At 62.6% G+C, this 18,859-nt stretch overlaps 1 protein-coding gene across 1 annotated transcript; it reads left to right on the forward strand.

Annotated features, from left to right (window-relative positions):
• The first annotated feature begins 1,328 nt into the window (after positions 1-1,328).
• Positions 1,329-2,532, forward strand: ARC (activity regulated cytoskeleton associated protein). Its single transcript, XM_029203533.1, has one exon. It carries the CDS (start codon positions 1,342-1,344, stop codon positions 2,530-2,532), a length of 1,191 nt encoding a protein of 396 aa, XP_029059366.1. The 5' UTR covers positions 1,329-1,341.
• Positions 2,533-18,859: the final 16,327 nt, after the last annotated feature.

An 18,859-nucleotide genomic window follows, 5' to 3' on the forward strand; every position in this document is an offset into this window, starting at 1 on the left:
CCACCACTGTTGCCAGGGAGGCAGAAGGGAGCCTCCCTCCTGCGGGAGTCTCAGCTTCCGGAGCCCCATTCCTTTTATGGTGTTTTGCTTCTCTACCTCTTCTGACTGCATCAGGCCACCAGCACCCTCTCCCCCCTGCAGAGGTCTTGGAGCTTCTGACCGGTTGGGCTGTGGCCTGGGGTTCAGGGCCTACACCCTGCGGTGGGTGGAGGGCCCCTCCGTCTCCTCCACACGCCCCCGCCCCCACGCCCCGAGAGCAGCTGCCAGGTTTCCTGGGAGGCACTAAGTGGAGAAGTCTTGGGCCTCAGCAAAGACCTGGGAGAGGGGGGCACGGGGCAGTCCTGTCCAGCTACGCCACCTAGGCGACACACACCCATACCAAGTCCAGGGGCCCTGGGAGAGCCAAGGCCTGGGTGCCTGTCCCTCACCCGGGGCGCAGGACCAGCCCAGGGCCTGGACGCGAGGGCGCCCGGGGCGGGGATAGACGGAAGCTCAAGGCCACGTCCCGGAGCTCACACCTGACACCCGGGAGCGTGTGTGCACAGGAAAACTCCCGGAGGTCTTCAGCCCAAGCGAAAGAGGGTCTCAATATGGGGTCGTTGCCACGTCTCACCTGTGGCTGAACATCCTGCAGCCCCGGACTGGACAGGATCAGGTCTGCGGCCGGCGGCCCCGGAGAGCAGAGTCCAGCGCCCCCGTCCCCCGCCCCAGTCAGGACACAGCAGACACAGGAGGAAGCTGACCCTGAGGCCCGGGGGAGGGGCTTCCTCCTTACCTCCGGCTGGGGGCGGCGGGGCGCTCACCGGGCCTCCCTGCCCGGCGCTGGCTGGCGGGGGGGCGTCGCCGGCCTGTTCCCAGTACGGTCTCTGGGTCCCACGGGCTGAATGGGTCAGGGAGGGAGCGGTGCGAGCGAGCGCATTAGTCACGCCGCCGCCGCCGCCGCCGCCGCCGCCGCCGCCGCCGCCGCCGCGTGTGCAGGGGGTGGGTCCTCCCTCCGCCGGGAGCGCGCGTGGGCGCGGGGAGGCGGGCCGGCAGGCTGGGGGCGCGGGCGGGGAGCCTGCGCCCGGGCCAATGGGAGCCGTGGCTCGGTGACGGGGCCGCCCACGGCCCGCGCTGGCGGCATAAAGAGCCGGCGGCCGAGGCTGAGCGCAGAGCTCGGGTGCCGGGTCCTCCGGGTCCGCGGCCGCCGAGAGCAGCCGGGGCCAGACGCCGCGCCGCGGGACCCTCCGCCACGCGCAGCTCCGCGTAGCCGGCGCCCAGCAGCTCCCCGTCGGCCCCAAGAGGACTTTGCAGCCTCTACCCCACCCCGCCTGTCCGAGCACCGCCGCCACCTGCGAACAGATGGAGCTGGACCAAAGGACGACCGGCGGCCTCCACGCCTACCCCGCGCCCCGCGGCGGGCCGGTGGCCAAGCCCAACGTGATCCTTCAGATCGGGAAGTGCCGGGCGGAGATGCTGGAGCACGTGCGGAGGACCCACCGGCACCTGCTGACCGAGGTGTCCAAGCAGGTGGAGCGGGAGCTGAAGGGGCTGCACCGCTCGGTGGGCAAGTTGGAGAGCAACCTGGACGGGTACGTGCCCACGGGCGACTCACAGCGCTGGAGGAAGTCCATCAAGGCCTGCCTGTGCCGCTGCCAGGAGACCATCGCCAACCTGGAGCGCTGGGTCAAGCGGGAGATGCACGTGTGGCGGGAGGTCTTCTACCGGCTGGAGAGGTGGGCCGACCGCCTGGAGTCCATGGGCGGCAAGTACCCGGTTGGCGGCAACCCCTCCCGCCACACCACCTCCGTAGGTGTCGGGGGCCCCGAGAGCTACGGCCACGAGGCTGACACCTACGACTACACGGTCAGCCCCTATGCCATCACCCCACCACCGGCCGCAGGTGAGCTGCCCGGACAAGAGGCGGTGGAGGCCCAGCAGTACCCACCCTGGGGGCTGGGAGAGGACGGGCAGCCAAGCCCTGGCGTGGACACGCAGATCTTCGAGGACCCGCGGGAGTTCCTCAGCCACCTGGAGGAGTACCTGCGCCAGGTGGGCGGCTCCGAGGAGTACTGGCTGTCACAGATCCAGAACCACATGAATGGGCCGGCCAAGAAGTGGTGGGAGTTCAAGCAGGGCTCAGTGAAGAACTGGGTGGAATTCAAGAAGGAGTTCCTGCAGTACAGCGAGGGCGCGCTGTCGCGAGAGGCTGTGCAGCGCGAGCTGGACCTGCCGCAGAAGCAGGGAGAGCCACTGGACCAGTTCCTGTGGCGCAAGCGGGACCTGTACCAGACGCTGTACGTGGATGCCGAGGAAGAAGAGATCATCCAGTACGTGGTGGGCACCCTGCAGCCCAAGCTCAAGCGCTTCCTGCGGCCCCCGCTGCCCAAGACCCTGGAGCAGCTCATCCAGAAGGGCATGGAGGTGCAGGACGGCCTGGAGCAGGCGGTCGAGCCCGCCAGCCCCCGCCTGCCCACCGAGGAGGAGAGCGAGGCCCTCACGCCAGCCCTCACCAGCGAGTCTGTAGCCAGTGACCGGACCCAGCCCGAATAGAGGGCGCCGGCCCCCCGCCTGCCCGCCGTGGCCTTTGCCCACCGGGACTTCTGAGTGGGCTGATCCCTGCAGGGGGAGCCCTTGTCCTCATGCAGCTGGACACCCCACCTCAGCCTCCTAGCCTGACCCTAACAGACACGTGTGATTCAGATGTGGGCAGCGTCCCCCAAACAGCAGAGGGGCTTCCCTTCCCTGCGGGGCCCTGCCCCTCGCCCTCCCTTGGTCTGTCTTCCCCAGCATGGGCCGGCCTGGGCCAGCGGCCCCACCCTCCATACTCTCAGGCCAGGACAGCTTCCTCGTCCTGTTCAACGTCCCGGCCCTCTGGGCACTCAGAAACCCAGCATCCAGATGGCACGGGCCTGCAGGCACCAAGCTCAAGGGACACCCCGGGACAGAAGCTCTGGGCTTCTGGGAAGCCACCTCTCCTGGCAGTCGCCTCGTAGCCGACTGGCACCCCTGCCATGGCCCAGGGCAGCTGGCCAGCCTCGGGCAGTGTGGCTCCCTCCCCCTGGAAGAAAGCCGAAGCCAATAAAGGCAGCAGCAGCAGTGGCAGCAGCAGACCTGGCGTCCTGGTGCCTCCTGGCCCCTCAGGTGAGCCCCTGCCCCATGGTACCACCACCAGGGGGCACCGTAGAGCCGGGAGGGTCCCGGGCCAAGCCCACTTTCCAGGCGAGCCCACGAGGCTCAGGGTCATCCGCAAGTTACCGGATGGGGTGGGGGTGACATGGTGGGGAGGCGGAGAAGGAGCAGAGACCCGGGGGAGCCGGGAGAGGGAGCTGGGGTGGGAGCAGGGCTGGGGGAGTTTGCCGAGCCAGCTCTCACACCGACTGTGTTTTCTCTCCCGCCTCAGCACCACTGATTCATGCCAGCCTGGGGAGGGACTGAGCCCCGCTCGATGACTCACCCGTGGCAGGCGGAAGGTCCCACAGGGCCTGAGTCCTCAAACCCGGCTGAGGCAGCAGCCGGCCCTCGGAGCCAGGAGAGTGACAACAGGTAATGCAGGAGACCCCGTCCCTCGGCTGTCCTCACACGGGGCCCTCAAGCTCCTCCCCAGCCCCCAGGTCCCAGGCCGCCCTCCCACCCTCGCAATCCTCTGGGTGAGCTGAGAAGCAGCCCTGGGAGAGCAGCACTGTGACGTCTGCCGCATGCCCCTCCTGTGCAGCCCCTCCCGGCCTTGGCCTGTTCCCGAGTCCCTGACCATCCGTCTTCCTTCCTTTCAGGTCTCGAGGCTCCTGCGGAGCCTTTGCTGCTGTGCCTGGCAGTGCCTCCTCTCCTCTCCCCCTGCAAGCTGCCTGCACGAGAGGAGAAGTCTGAGGCCGGCGAGAGGCTGGTGGTGAAGACGCGCCAGCGTGAGGGCTGGGGCCTGCCGCTATGCCCGCCCCGCTGGCCGCCCGCCCGCCCACCTGCCCCCAGGGCCGCCACCCCGGGTCCGGCCTCGCTCCAGCCCAGGAACCGCTGCCCACTGCGCGGCCATCCTCTCCTGCCAGAGCTTGCCACGAGGCCTGGGGCTGAGACCAGAGCCGCTGCCTCTGCCTGGCGGCCCCAAGCCCAGCCCCAGGAGACCCGGCGGCCTTTGCTCCTGAGGCTCATGTGGGCTCTCTACCAGGCCCTGCCGTTGCCCAGGCCTGGACCCCCGCCTCCCCCAGGGCACCAACACCCTGGTGCTGGCCGGCCGCTCGTGTCTGCGGCCCGAGCAGGCCTGGTTGGGGGTTCCCCTTTCTGCCTGTCCACTGGGGGGTCCCAACTTCGGGGGAATGACACTTACAGGTAACTCTGCCAGCTCCCCCAGATTTTATTTTTGCACATAAGCCATAACCCATACTCCGAGGCTGGTGCAGGCAGCAGGGAGGCCCCAGGGTCAAGAGGGTGTGGCCAACTCCCCGTCCCCCCAACGGATCAAGCCCTGAATGTCAGGCCAGGCTGTGTGCACCCTTGCCACCTTACACGAAGACAGACTCTTTTTGTAAGATTTTGTTAATAAAACACTGAAACTTCCTGGCGTCTGTGTGCTGCTGTTTCTCTGCCGGCTGGGGCTGGCTGGAGGGGGGCTGCAGAGGGAAGCAGCTCAGGGCGGCCAGCTCCTAGAACCCAGTGAGTACAGACTGAAGGGTCTCTGGGGACCTGAGACAGCCAGCGGTGGGAGTGACTGGGAAGGGCCACTGTTCATGCTGCGCTGAGGACAGGCCCCCCGAACCCTCTGTACACTCTCCCACCCACTGCCCGCCGGGGTGGGCGTGGCGGGGGTGCTGGGCACTCGTCTGCTGCCAGGACTCAGCCCGCACAGAGGCCTGTGGGCCCAGGGGGCCTTCTTAGGCCCTGGATCCCTGGTGGGTGGGGAAAGATCCCTGCTGGGAGGGGACCCTGGCAAGTCCTGGCTGCAGGGTCATAAGCTTGGTCTCTCTGAGCCTCACATTCCCCGTCTGCAAAACGGGTGAGCCATCAGTAATATAATCCATGCTGGGGCCCAAGACCTTAGAAATGAGAGCCGTCCTCGCTGGGGGGGGTGGTCTCGACCTCACCTGCCTTCATGGGGGATGCCAGGTCCCTGAGAGAGATGGAGACATGGCCTGGAGCGGGCTCGGACCCAATACCAGCCACTTGAATGAGAAGCAGGCCTGGGGAGGTAGACACTGAGAGCTTTGCTCCGAGCAGTTGGCTCACTTGACCGTGGGGTGGCGGGGCCAGTCCAGAGTCCGCAGGGCAGGTGGGACTCTCAGGCACGGGCTGGGCTGCCGTCCACAGGTGGGATGTCTCCCTTGGTGAAGGCTCAGCTCTGCTTTTCAGGCCCTTCAACTGATTGACCCAGGCCCACCCAGGTTCTCACCGACCATCTAGCGTCAATCACACCCACAAAAGACCTTCAGAGCCACGCGTAGGTTAGGATCTGATGGAATGCCTGGGGGCGGTGCCTAGCCAGGCTGACGGGTAAAAGTCCCCTCTCAGCCACCGTGGTCATCCACAGGTACTTGTCCTCTGCCCTCAGAAGGGGCTGCTTTGCTAGGTGGGGTGCCCGGCCAGGCGGTGCCAGCTCAGCCCCCCCGCCCTCCGCACGGGTGGGGCTGCCCCTGCTGAGAGGACGCAGCTGGGACGCACAGGGGACCTGGGGAGGCAGGAAATCATCAGGAGCCGAGAACCACCCGCTGGCAGGAAAGTCGTCACCCTCCACGCAGAGGGCGGCCCGAGTGTGATGCTCCCCGGTGGAAGGCCGCCTCTTCCCTGTTCTCCTTTATTCCTTTTAAATAATGAAAGTGCTGACAAGACGGGGAAGGAAACTGACAGGAACAGGAGGCTGGGCACCATGGTGATTCCTGAGAGGCAGTAATTTCTCCGGGAGAACTACTACTGCTCACAACAAAAGCTGGGAGCTGTAGATGCCTTTTCCTTTTAATAAAAAGTTCCTGTCTGTAATTGGATGATCATGGAACAGGCAATGTGAGAAGCAGCTCTGTGTCTCTGTGTCCCAAGAAAAGAGGTGGGAGGGCGGAGTGGGGTGTGGTGGCGGGGGTCGGGGACCAGACCCCCAGCAGACATCATGAAGCCCACAGCCCAAGCCCCGGGACATGCCCGTCCTGCCCATCCACATATCACAGACCCGGTCTCCTCTCCGTGGAGGGCCGGGAAGCTGAGGCCTGGGAGGCAGAGCTGGGACTGGGGCTGGGGGTGCCAGGAAGCCCTGAGAGGCTAACCCTGCACACCCAGGGGGCTTCTGAGCCAGGTGGGCTTGGGCTTAAGTCCCAGGGCCACTCTTTCTATAAAATCAAGTCTGCCTACATAGCTGATGTGAGGGTTCAAGGGCACGGTGCCGACCAGAGCAGGCACTCAGGATGTCACATGCGGCTGCCCCCGAGGCTCAGCCCAGGCCGTCAGCAGGGCCCCGTGCCCCCGGTGGGCTTTCACGGCCCGTCAGGTTGGGTCTTATTGTGTGTGACTTGGTTGGCCACCAAGGGGTGTCACAGACTCTCTGTGCCTGCGGGTGGGGGGCGCATAGCCAGTAGCTGGCCCACCTGAGGGTTCCAGAGGCCCACCTCACTGGGTCCAAGGTGTGATGTGTGCTCCAGCCTCCCCTGGGCCTCCCACCGGCCCTCTCCCTTCTCTCTGCCTCAGTGAGCCCACGCCCAGCCGTCTGGGCCTGAGACAGGAGGCAGGAGGCTGGGGACACCTAAAGCCACTCCCCACGGTGAGACCTCAGGTGCCCCCAGGTGCGCCGGCCCAGGGGACCGGGGCAGGTCTGGCTTGGGCAGTGGAGCTCAGGGGCCTAGGGCACAGCTGTCTCTCTGGATGGGCCCTGCCTCCTCCTGGGATGTCTGTGGTTTCCCCACCCCCAGGAAGCTGCCCTCCTCCAGGCCAAGGGTTTCCCCTACTGCCAACGCCGGGGTGCAGCATCAACTCTGCCAGCAGAGAGGTGGCACAGAGGAGCTGCTGGGGCTCCCCGATGACGGGCTCCGCCCATGACGGGGTCGCCCACGACGGGCCCCTTTCCATAGCCCCACCTTCCCAATGCCGAAACTGAGGCTTGGGGAGATGCAGGGACCTGCCCAGGATCCTCTGCCCTCCACGCCTCCTGGAACATGCTCAGAATACTGACTTCCTTGAAGGCCTATTCCGGAACCCACATGTGCCTGACTCTGAGATCCAAGCTGGTTCTACCACCGGGGCTGCTGCTTTAAAGCCTGCTTCTCTTCCTGCTGGGGACAAAGAAAGAGGCAGGCACTGAGTCTGCAGTGGCTCTGCTGAGGGTCAGAGGACAGTCTACTGGAGGACAATGTGCTTCCCGGTCCCCAACGACCCCTGGCTCTGGTCACCCACGGACCCCTCCCCTGGGCCACTCACGACCCCTGCTTCTGACCAGTCGCTGACCCCGGCCCGGCCTGCCCACCGGCCCAAATTACAAGGCTCCCCTCGTGCCTCTTCCTCACTTCCGGTCCCCACCCACCCGCCCAGGGGCCCCCGCAGACCCGCCAGCACCGCTCAGGGGCTCTCCCACGCTGCCTGCCGAGCTCCCAGCTGGCGCCCCACTTCTGCAGCAGCCGGGGCGGGTGGCATACATTAGCCTGTTTCCTCCAGGAAGGAGGCCAGGCAGCCCCAGCGCACAGCCCTCGGGTCTGGGGGGACCCAGATGTGAGGGCAGCAGCTGGAGGGGGCTCCTCTGGCCCTCAGCTACCACTCCTCTCTGTGATGGAGCCTCAGAGCTGGAATGGCCTCTCCTATGGATGGGGAAACCGAGGCCCAAGAGAAGCAGGAGTCCCCAGGTGCACCAAACGGCTTCCTCTGCACCTCTGCTGGCCTCGGGCTGGCCCGTGGGCCAGGGGCAAGGCCAAGGGAGCCAGCGTTCCTTCCTCGGGCGCCATCCTCTGGGTCCCACCTGCCTTCTGTCAGTCACCCTGAACCGGCGTCACTCTTCTGCCCATCCAAACTAGCTGTGCTCTCAGCTACTCCGAACACCTAGGAGGACCCCGCAGCCCCAGTGCTGACGCTGGGCCCAGCTCAGGGAACCTCGGGAGAGCAGCCTGGCCTGGGGGCAGGAGCTGAAGCCAGACCCCAGGGCTGCGGAGTAGCTGGCGGCGTGGCCTTTGTGGAAGTGCAAAGCCGTGGGCCCGGCCGGGGTGCTCTCTCCAAGCCCCCCGCCCTGGCTGGCCAGTCCTGCTCTTCTCTCTGCACCCACCTGTCCACCTGAAGCTGTGGCTCTGCCCCCAGCCTGGGTCTCCCCGTCTCATGATGGCCCCGTTGCGGCTGGGACCCTAGGAAGGTCCTGGCCTCCCCGCAGCCCACGGCCCCAGGCTCCCCCCGCACCCCCGCTCAGCCCCGTTCCCAGGCAAGCTGGCCGAGGCTCCGTGTCTCCTCTGTACCTGCCACAGAGAACTAGTGATCCACCAGCTTCGGGCATCATGGAACCTGTCCCAGAGCGGCACACCTCCTGCCTCTCCCCAGGAGGCCAGATCGCCATCTCTGCGAACTTCACATTCCGTGTTCAGTTATCCCAACCTGGCATCTTCCAGGCCAGAGAATTAGTTTTCCTTTCTTATACAACGTTTTGTTTCTTCCTGGGATTTCGAATAGCTTCTCTCATTCTATCTACCATCACCACACACTCGCTTCCCCCTCAGAGATGCCACCGTATGACACTTCTCACTGGGGTCTACTTGTGCATTTAGTTTGCATTGCTGTTTCCCGGAACCCCCTTCCTGGGATAAAAAGATCTTTAGAGAATGAAATCGCTACCAGGAAGGTCCTGAGCCCAGCTCTCCAAATGTCTCCCAGGGCTTCTGGATGAAGCCCCAGTTCCAAGCCAGCCCCCAGGCCCCACAGTGGAAGGTGACACCTACCCCCCGGCCCCCCTTTTGCAGCGGTCCCCATCCCCCCTTGTCCCCTCCTTCTACACCCACCCCTCTGCCTCTGCCTCCTCTGTCTCCTGTCCTCTGGTTCCTCCCCATCCCGCCAGGCACTGTCCTCCCAGAATCCCTTAGAAGCAAACCTCCTCCACCATTCTCTCCCAAAGGCCCCTGCCCGCTGCCTGGCTCTCATTAGCTGTTTCCTGCCGCCCACCTCTGGCCATCAGGCACTGCAGCAGAGTGCCTCCTTCCTCTGACTGCGCTCCGTGAAGGAGCCCTGGACCTCGGGCACGGCCCCATCTCAGGGCCCTCCAAGCACAGCCTCTTGAGCTCAGCACCAGAAAGGCCCAGGGCTGCCAGGTGTCTGTCCCCTCCCATGTCCATGGCTAAGCCCCAAGCTTGGCTCTGACCCATGAAGCAGCCTCGAAGGCAGCTGGGGCTCAGCTGGAAAGGGCAGGGGTGGGGGCCAGCCGCTGCCCTGACTCCGAGCCATAGCCCCGTACAGAGCACGCCAAGCCTGGCTCAGGGCACCCACGGGAGGAAAGTCTTGCTTAGAGGCTGCTCCGCAAAGAAAGAAGCTTCCCGAGGACGGAGTGAGCTCCCCACGCTGAGGGTCACCAAACGGCTCAGACCAGGGACCTCGGAGGCCCCCTCCGACACCACGCTTGCCTGCCTTTCTGACTGTCCCACTGGGAGCTGCCCACAGTACTCCTGCCTCCACCCCTTCTGCAGGGAATGGCCTCTGTCTGCCAAACTCCTACTCATCCTCCAAAGCCCTGCTCTCCTTCTCTCCTCCACGGAGACCTCCCTGCCCCCCACCCTGGATGTCACCTCTTGGGTCCTCCCCATCCCATCCCTCCTTGTCCCGGAGGTCCCTCCCTGAGCACAGAGGCCCCCGTGCCAGCCCTGCACCCCTTCCTGGCCCTTGCGCACGGCGGGGGTCTGCCCCTCCTCTCCTCGGAGGGCCCTGGACTCCGTGCTCCTGCTGCTGGATTGTCTGGCATCTTCCATGCCAGGAGTCTGGGCTGTGAAGGAGGCTATTTTTAGCCTCTGTTATCCCCGTAATTATCTTGTCTTTATTTTGCCCTGGTGCTTTTGGTACATTTCTGCTGGAAAATGTTAGTTTGTCTCTGTGCACTCAGGAGAAATGGGGACGAGGGGCACCTGCCCTGGAGGGAGGGTGTCAGGCATGGTGGTCAGAGAACCTCCTCTGATCACACTGTTCTGTCCGCTGTGGCTCCACTTAACAAAGGCCAGGAGGGGGCCTTACAGGAGGTTCTGACACCTCCCAATCAGAGGGCACCGGGGGTCCCAGACGATGAGCCACTCTTGTGCTCCCATAGCCTCAGAAACAACCTGGCGGGGGAGGTGCACTGGAACCATTTGTGCAGTGAATTCTCCCCAGTGAGGATTCGGACCTGGTTTGGGGGGCAGAAACACTGCTCTCCTCTGGTCCCTGGATGAAGCAAGAGCGTGTGGTCCTCTCAGACCCCTACATCTCCTGGAGCCCCTTCCTTGGTAGGAAGGACCCCATGTTCCTGCTGCTCCTTGAAGCCTGTGAGGCGACCTTACCTGGGGTTTGCTCGTTTTAGCAAGTGTAGGAAAACCCATTGCTCTGCGGGGCTTCCCCAGCAGGAACAGATGGGGCGTGGGCGCCCACACTGCAGACTGGGGCCGGGATTCTAAGTCCTTCCTTGCGCTGGAGGTACCTATGGGAAGGGAACATGGAATGAGGCGTCTCAGCCGGTGGTGGGGGGCAGGTGACACACCCAAAGATCTGGGGCCAGCACCCGCCCAGGATTCCAGCTCCCGATCCCCAGACCACAATGCATCCCCTCAGACCTGCCTCCTGAAGTTGTCTGGTAGCCCTGCTCCTGAGGTACCCCTGGCACCCTCCTTTGGGCCCCCTTGGCAGGTCTGCAAGGCCCTTCACCCGCTCCACCCCATCCCCCCCGCCGCCCTGTGCAGACCCCATGCACTGCCTGGCGGCTTCGCTTGGTCACGCCCTCCCCTAGCCCACTGCTCCCACCACAGCTCCAATCCTTCCATCTTCTGCAGGCAGACGCCTGGGCTGCCTCCTCTAGGAAGCCTGCCATCATGCACGCTCTCATCCAGGTGAGCCCAGCAAATAAGTCACCTCTGACAAGCCACTCACATCACAGCCCTGCTCCGGTCCTGCCGGTCTTCCCACTGCAGGGACAGCAGAGGTCTCCCAGGCTGGCACTCCAGGCCCCCAAGACCAGCTAATCCCTCCTCCCCTCAGGATACTCCTCCCACACACCCGGCCTGGCCACCCCCACAACGGACTCAGTCACGTTGCATGAGCTGGTCCTCTTCCAGCAGTGCCGTTCTGCGGCCAGCACTGGCCAGTGGGTTTGTGTGAGTGACGGGCAGAGGTGCCCTCAGCCCAGGGCTGGGCCATCCCTCCAAGATTATTTCCGCTTGAGTGCTCATTTTTTAAAGTTGTTGTTCTTTATTTAGTGTTTCTCCGCATTTCCACTCTTCTCCCCTCCCCCACCATCTAGGTGTTGCTATGGGAACCAGGCTGTGGTACCCACAGCATCTGTGATGGACAGATTTCGGGGCACCTGTGTGTGTGCATGTGTGTCTGTGGGTGTGCATGTGTGTGCGTCTGGAGCGTGTGTGTGTGCATCTGTGTGTGTGTCTGTAAATGCGTGTGTGGTGGTATGGTGGGCGGGGCTTGAGAAAGGTCCCCGAGGTTTCCTGATTGGGGTCAGGAGGTCCAGAGGGGGGACGGGGCTATTAGACCCCACATTCCTGTGATTCTCCCGCATCCCCACCAAGGGCACACCCCGTCATGGCCACCCTCCCTTTCCTCATGGTTGCGTCGTCCTTGTCACCATCCTGTGGCCCCGGGTGACATTAGCCTGGTCATCCCTGTCCAGGAGGGCCACGGCAGCAGCGTCGCCCTGTCCCCACTGCCCTCGCTGAGGTCCCGTTCCTTTGGCCTCTGGGGGGAGTTGGGTGGCTCTGGCTGAACCAGCCCTCTCCCTGTCGTGGCTTTGGGATGGTGCTGGGCCTGTCTCCCCTGCAGGCCGCGGTCAGTATCAGACTCAGTGCCCAGTGCGGGGACGCTGGCCCGGCTCCCCACAGACTCGCTGGGGACCAGTGCCTGCTGTCGCCTTGGCTCTCCTCCTCCCTCGTCCGTCTCCCCATCCCTGCCACGGCAGCACTGGCCGGGAGGGGAGGGGGCCTCTGTCAAACGGCCAGAGCCCTCTCGGGACACAGGCCACCGGACCCAGGGGAGCTGAGGGGAGAGGGGCTCCCAGCCAGGGTGGGGGTGGGGGAAGCGGGGGTCGGTGCCTGCACTGCTGACAGCAGCCCCCGCCTGTCATCTGGCCTCCCGCCCACCTGGGAGCTCCGTGCCTGGAGTCCCGATGAGCTGCGTGGGTGGGAGAGGACAGCCGGCTGGGCAGGGCGGGGCTGGGCCTTGCTGAGCTGCTGCCTCACTCCTCCCTTTACCCCGCCTCCCACCCCGCCCACCCAGCCAGTGGATGGGGTGCTTGGGGGTGGAATGCAGGCCTCAGGGGCTGGTGGGGCTGCTGCAGAGCCAGCCAGTAGACGGGGTCTCATCCCACGACAGGGCTGTGTCTCCCTGTTCTGTGCCTTCAGCCATGTTCCCCCCACCAGCTCTGCACACCTGACAAGGGGCCATCCTGATCGCATCTGCCTGGAGGATGCAATACTTCCTACACTGTGTAATATTTTGGATATATTGGGTTAAATAAAAAGTGATTAAAATTAATTCATCTCTTTATTTTTTTGGTGACTACTAGAAAATTTGAAGTCACAGTTTCGGCGCACTCTGTCTCTGTTTCTCTGCCTCGCCCGGAGTGCAGAGGACAAGGGCCTCCACTGGGGGGCGCTGAGCTTCCTTCGAAAGCTGGGGGTGGGTGGCGAGCAGGGTCGTCCAGGGGAGACCTCAGGGCAGTGGGGGGCACCGGGTTTGCTGATCCTGACGGCCCTGGGGGAGGGCTGAGTACTGGGGGGTCCCTGGAGTTCTGGCTTCCCCACCTGTCAACCTGGGGACCCCAGAGGGCTCCATGCTCTGGGAAAGGCCCTGCCCAGGCTCCAAGGCGGCCAGGATCTCCGCGGGGTGCCGTTCCAGAGCCCGAGGCCCTGAGCAGTCATTGCCAGTGAGTGACTGAGGACACCTGGGGGTGCCAGGCTGCAGCCAGGTCACCCCCTCTCCTGGCTTCCAGCGCCTGAGGCCAATTCCACACGGTCTGGCAGAGGTGTCCCTCCCAGATCAGACTGGGCTGTGGGGCTGGAGGGGAATCTGGCAGCCTGGTGCCACCTCGCCGACCTGCACAGGGTGTGTCCAACCCTGGCTCTGCGCGCAGGCCCGTCCTGTCACACCTGGCCCTCCCTCTCCGCGCTCAGGGCTCAGCTGCCCCTGGGGTCAGTCTCCCTGACCCAGGGGCTCCCAGCCATGGGGAGGGGTTTCTGGCCCCAAATGTACAGGGACTCCCCTCATAGGCACTTCAGCTCCCGGAGCTTGGGTTAAAGATGCAGATCCCAGAGCCTAGCCCGAGGCCAGCTCTACCAGAATCTTTTTGGGGTAGAAGGGTGGCATCTGACTTTCAGGCCCTGTGGGGGTTGCCCTGTCCCTTCCACATGGAGGAAACCACATGACGCCATGCGCTCGGCCTGGGCACCCTGATGGACAGTCTTCGCCAGTCTCTCCCCTGGGCTGGTTGTGGCCCTTTTGTTCTTGCCCCAGGGCTTGGCCCAGAAGATCAGCAGGGGCTCAGCCAGGGACGCCTGTAGCCTCCGCCTGGATGGTGACCCCTTGGTCCAAAGAGGCACCCCTGTACCTGGACAGGAGGGGTCTGGGAGGGGTCTCTGGGCCCAGCCCACCGAGTGGACCCTTGCTCATGACCTCCTCTGTCCCCAGGCTTTGGACACTAGGGCTGGTGTGAGGGCTCTGCCACCTGCCCTGTGGGAAACATCCTAACCCAGATGCCTGTCCCCAAGATGCCAGCTGTTCAGAGCACCCAGCCTCAGGCTACCACGTCCCCAGTGCCCGGGCCCCAGCCCCACCCTCTGTCCGCACTTCACCACTTCACCAGAGAGGGTGGACCACTGTCCCGGGTGGCCTCTGCCTTCCATTGACTCAGAGCTACTTACATGTCAGCCGGTTGTAGAAAACCACCATCACACAGATAATCCTGGTCCACGGGACACACGTGACTCTTGCTGCATCTCTTTGTCAGTTCATTTCAGCATTTCTTCCTCCCTGTTTATGTGTGTTCCCTGGATTTTCCTTTGAACTGGTTGAAACATTTTCCTGGGTCCCTCACTGGTGAAGGAAATAATGCCTTTGACACGTGTGCATTTCATCGATGGCCAGAAAACCAGAGCATGGGCTTCCTTTCACCCACAGAGACCTGGCCCTATTTAAACTCAAGCTTCCCGGGTACCCCAACCTCAGGTGCCTCAGGCCTCCCTGGGGGGGGTCGCCCCTCTTCTCCTGGAGAGAATAAGTTAGGGTTGTTCCCAGGATGCAAGGCTGGCTCAATATTTGAAAAATCAAGCAATGTAATCCATTATGTTAGCAAACTAAAAAAGAAAAATCACATGATCGTATCAATTGATACTGAAAAAATAGTTGAGAAAATCCAACAGTCAAGTCATGATAAAAATGCTCAGAAAAACCAGGAAGAGAGGGGAATGCTCTCAACTTGATAAAGAGCATCAAAAAAAAAAAAAAACCTGACAGCCAACCTCATGCCATTGGGGTGGAAGGCTGAATGTTTTCCTCCTGTGATCAGGAATAAGGCAGGGATGTCTCTCTCTCCACTCTCATTCAACATAGTAGTGGAAGTTCTAGCCACTGGAATAAAGCAAGAAAAATAGATAAAAGGCATACAGATTGAAAGGAAGAAACCGAATTGTTCCTGTTTGCAGATGACATGATTATCTGTGTACAACATTCCAAGAAATCAACAGAAAAATCTCCTAAAGCTAGTAAGTGAGTTCAGCAAGGGTGCAGGATGCAAGACCAATGCACAAAAGTCAACTGTATATTTCTATGTATTAGCAACAAACCTCCCTCCCTGCATCATTCATGTGCCTGGAGAGAGAGTAAGGTTCCCCTGCCTTGGAGGTAACCAACCGATGGCTGGTGGAAGGGACTCCTTTCGAGGAGGGCGGGGGATTGGCCACGAAAATCCTCTTCAGGCCTAGGTTTAGGGAAGCTGAGGCAGCTTCTCCCAAAGTGAGCTGGTCCTTTCCAAGGCTGATAGGTGGGGACAATCCAGCCTCAAAGAGGTGGCCAAGGAAAAGGTGAAGGAATCAAGTGACTGTCCAACCCTGGGAGATGGAGGCTGTGGGAGCCTGCCCCCAGAGGAAATACCCACCACATTCCCTCACACAGCTGTCACCTCACACGGTCACCGGTCACCAAGGTGGTCCTTGAAGGAGAAACAACGCCTGTCATCAGCTCTGGCTCAGGCAAGGACTTGTGGGTTATGCGTGTGAAGCAAAAAGATCACTGCCCTAATATACTGCTAATGATCCTGATGCCCTACCTGTGGCGTCTGGGACGTCCACTTTGCTTGTGCTGTGGCTGAGGTTGAGGGGGGCTGAGGATGTGACCCCAGAGTCCACACCCCTGGTGGGTGCCCAGCCCATGGAAGTCCTCACACAGGGCACCGTCACTGACCCCGTGCTGGGGGCTCAGAGGTGACTTGAAGGGCTCGCGGTCAAATGGGGGGACGGGCCACACTGGCAAACTCAGTGTGGGGAAGGTGCTCCAGCAGCCACTTGGGAGCAGGTGAGGACAGAGTCAGGCAGTGAAGTGGGAGAAGAGGGGGTTTCTAAGGAATCATCACAAATAATAACATCTACCTCCCCTGCTGCCTGCCCGACATCCGTGCCCCTGTCCTTCCTCCCTGAAGCCCTGACTCTGTTTGAGGCGGCCATGTGGCCCTTCACAGAGCCCCTCCCCAGAATCTCTAGCCACGTGGCCCATTTCTTGCCAATGAGGAGTAAAAAGTCCCTGGGGAGGGCTTACAGAAAGCTCTTGTTTTCATCTGACACAGACCCTTTCACCCTTTTGGCTGCCTGGAGTGGTGATGTGATAGTTGGAGGCAAAGCAGCAATACTGGAGGTAAGAGGTATTAAAATATATATATATATTTTTTTTCTTTTGTGATACGCGGGCCTCTCACTGTTGTGGCCTCTCCCGTTGCAGAGCACAGGCTCCGGACGCGCAGGCTCAGCGGCCATGGCTCATGGGCCCAGCCGCTCCGCAGCATGTGGGATCTTCCCGGACCGGGTCACGAACCCGCGTCCCCTGCATCGGCAGGTGGACTCCCAACCACAGCGCCACCAGGGAAGCCCTTTTTTTTTCATTTTAAGAAGGTAGAAGGAGGCAGGGTCTTTGTTGGGGCACAGAGCTTCCAAACCAGCCCTGGGCTGCCCACTCCAGACTTCTGATTATATGAGAAGAATGTCCACTGCCGCTGGGTTGGGGTTAGCCCCTGCCACACCCTCTGAGCTCATCTCTGACTTCTGCTACAGCGGACGGCAGCACCTGTGCAAGCTCATGACTTTCCATTCAAGCCTCCCCCTTTCTTCCTTGCTCAGGGCTACCTCCAAAACGCAGGGCTGGAGCTGCAGGCCTGGCCGGGAAGTGCAGAGGAGTCGAGACCGGCAGAGGCCGCCTGCACTCACGCGGGCAGCAGTGGGTGGACAGGTGGGCCACTCTCCTCTGAGTGGCCAGTTGACCACAGCACCGAGCTCTGGTCCCCCGTAAGCTTTCTGTCCTTAACTGACGAGCTGCCAGCTCCAGGGCCAGTTGTCCTGCTTCAGCAGACGGCTCGGGGCTGGTCTGCGGCTGGAAGGCAGGTCTAGCTCCCAACCCCTGACACTCGTGCAGTGGGTACTGGGGAGGTGGCGGGGTGGGGCTGAGGCTGGCCAGGCTGTCAGGGCTGGGCTACCTGGGCCCACATGACACACCTGGGCTCACCCGGAAGTGCTGGAGACCCTGAGGGGTAGGGGAGGTCTTGGTGCCGCTGCTTTAGCAAGGGCGGTCGGGCCATCTGGGGGCTGCCGATGGCCAAGGCCTACTGGGAGAGCAGCTGCCTGAGGGATGGCCCGGGGCTGAAGGAGGCTGACCCTGGCCCTTCAGACTCGGCCAGCCTGGGATGCCCACATCCTGTGCGGCAGAGGCCGGGGCTGGGGACGAGAAGGCTTGGCCCACCCAAAGGACACTTAAGGAGCCTGTGCCTGGCTCCACGTCCTGTGGACACAGATCGGAGGAGGAAGAGGCAGCAGGATGGACGGTCATCCCCAGAGAGAGCAGTGACCAGAGGCTGGACGTGCCCTGGAGCGCGTGAGCCAGGGAAAACACACACACTGACGTCCGTGCAATCCTATTCCATCGTGAGCTGCCAGAGCCGCATGGCTTCTCACAGGTCATCCTGTCCAGCCTCCACCTCGCAGAGAGCGCCTGACTCTGCGAGCTAATCACTTCCAGCCCCTGCCTCCGTGGAGGAAGGAGAGCAGTTTTGCCAGCAGACATGGTGCCCTCCCCTCGGCCGGAGCTGGGGAGCCGGGCAGCGTCCAGTCCTCCACGATGCCTCCTGGGAGCAGGGTCTACAGGGGAGGGTGACACACAGGCCGTGGCTTCTCCTGCACCAGCCTCCAGGGTGCTGGAGGAGGTCTCCCCCGCCCACTCCAGGTCCCCGGGCTCTGGGGAGGCAAGGCCTGGCCTCGGGCGTGCGCTCTGGAGCCTGGACCGAGCGGAACAGCTGGGAGGACGGTGCTTGGTCAGCACAGATAGCGGGAGGCCCAGGGGCTCTTGGGCTCTGGGCCAAGGGCTCCTGGCGTGGCCAGAGCGGGGCCTCCCCACCGCTCCCACTCCCCGTGAGCCGGACTTGCTCCAGAGCTGAGTCCCCGCCCAGGTGTCAGGCCTGGCCGTGGCCGGCCGTGCACACCCCAGCTGTGCCCCGTCCTTCTGCTCATTCACCTGTCCGCCCTCCCACTCGTGCATTCAACGCTCATGGCGCATCACAATGTGCCAAGAAAGTAAGACAAGGACTCCTTTATCCCAGCTTCTTCGAACCTCCTGTGAGAGTGACCAGAAAACGAGGGAAGAGCCTTCGCAGGTCAGATGCTATTGCCATGAGAGCAAAGGAACTGAAGGGTTGGGGGCACCGTCCCCTCTGAGCTGCGGCGGCTGGTCTTCAGGCGGTCCTTCGCGCCTTCACTCCTTCGTGCACTCCTTCCACATGCTGGGCCCCTGTTAGTTCCACAGGTCAATCATGTTGACAGACTGAGCACCCTGGCTGGCACTGGGACCCAGCGGTGGACACAGTCTCTGCCACCACGTGGCTGCGCGTGGAGGGGTTGGCGGGACAACCCTAAGGGGAGGATGGCCGGGCTCTGAGAGCATCGTCTCATTCGACTCCGTTTAAATTTATTTATTTTATTTATTTATTATTTTTGGCTGCATTTGGTCTTCGTTGCTGCGCGCGGGCTTTCTCTAGTTGCAGCGAGCAGGGGCTACTCTTCATTGTGGTGCGTGGGCTTCTCGTTGCAGTGGCTTCTCTTGTTTCGGAGCACGGGCTTTAGGCACATGGGCTTCAGTGGTTGTGGCACGCAGGTTCAATAGTTGTGGCGCACGGGCTTAGTTGCTCCGCGACATGTGGGATCTTCCCAGCCCAGGGCTCGAACCTGTGTCCCCTGCATTGGCAGGCGGATTCTTAACCACTGTGCCTCCAGGGAAGCTGTTGACTCCGTTTAATTCCCATGTGATCCAATGGCAGATGAAGACACGGGCTCAGAGGGAGGGCTTGCCCAGGGCCCTGCAGCCCAAAGGGACAGAGCTGCCCCTCTTCCCAGACACCCTCCCCCTCCCGGGGTCAGCCCCTCGGACTCTGCTCCCCACCCACCCCTTCCCAGGCCTCCTTCCTGCTGCCACCCACCTGGGACAGCATCCTGGGCTGGGAGGCATCTGAGAGGTCCTC

Source organism: Monodon monoceros, unplaced genomic scaffold (genome assembly GCF_005190385.1).
Source record: "Monodon monoceros isolate NGI ecotype Baffin Bay Population unplaced genomic scaffold, NGI_Narwhal_1 Super_Scaffold_5, whole genome shotgun sequence".
Taxonomy (NCBI): Eukaryota; Metazoa; Chordata; class Mammalia; order Artiodactyla; family Monodontidae; genus Monodon; species Monodon monoceros.

What these genes read in the sequence shown, in the direction of transcription:
- ARC (XM_029203533.1), top strand. Translation starts at nt 1,342, where the DNA reads ATGGAGCTGGACCAAAGGACGACCGGCGGCCTCCACGCCTACCCCGCG.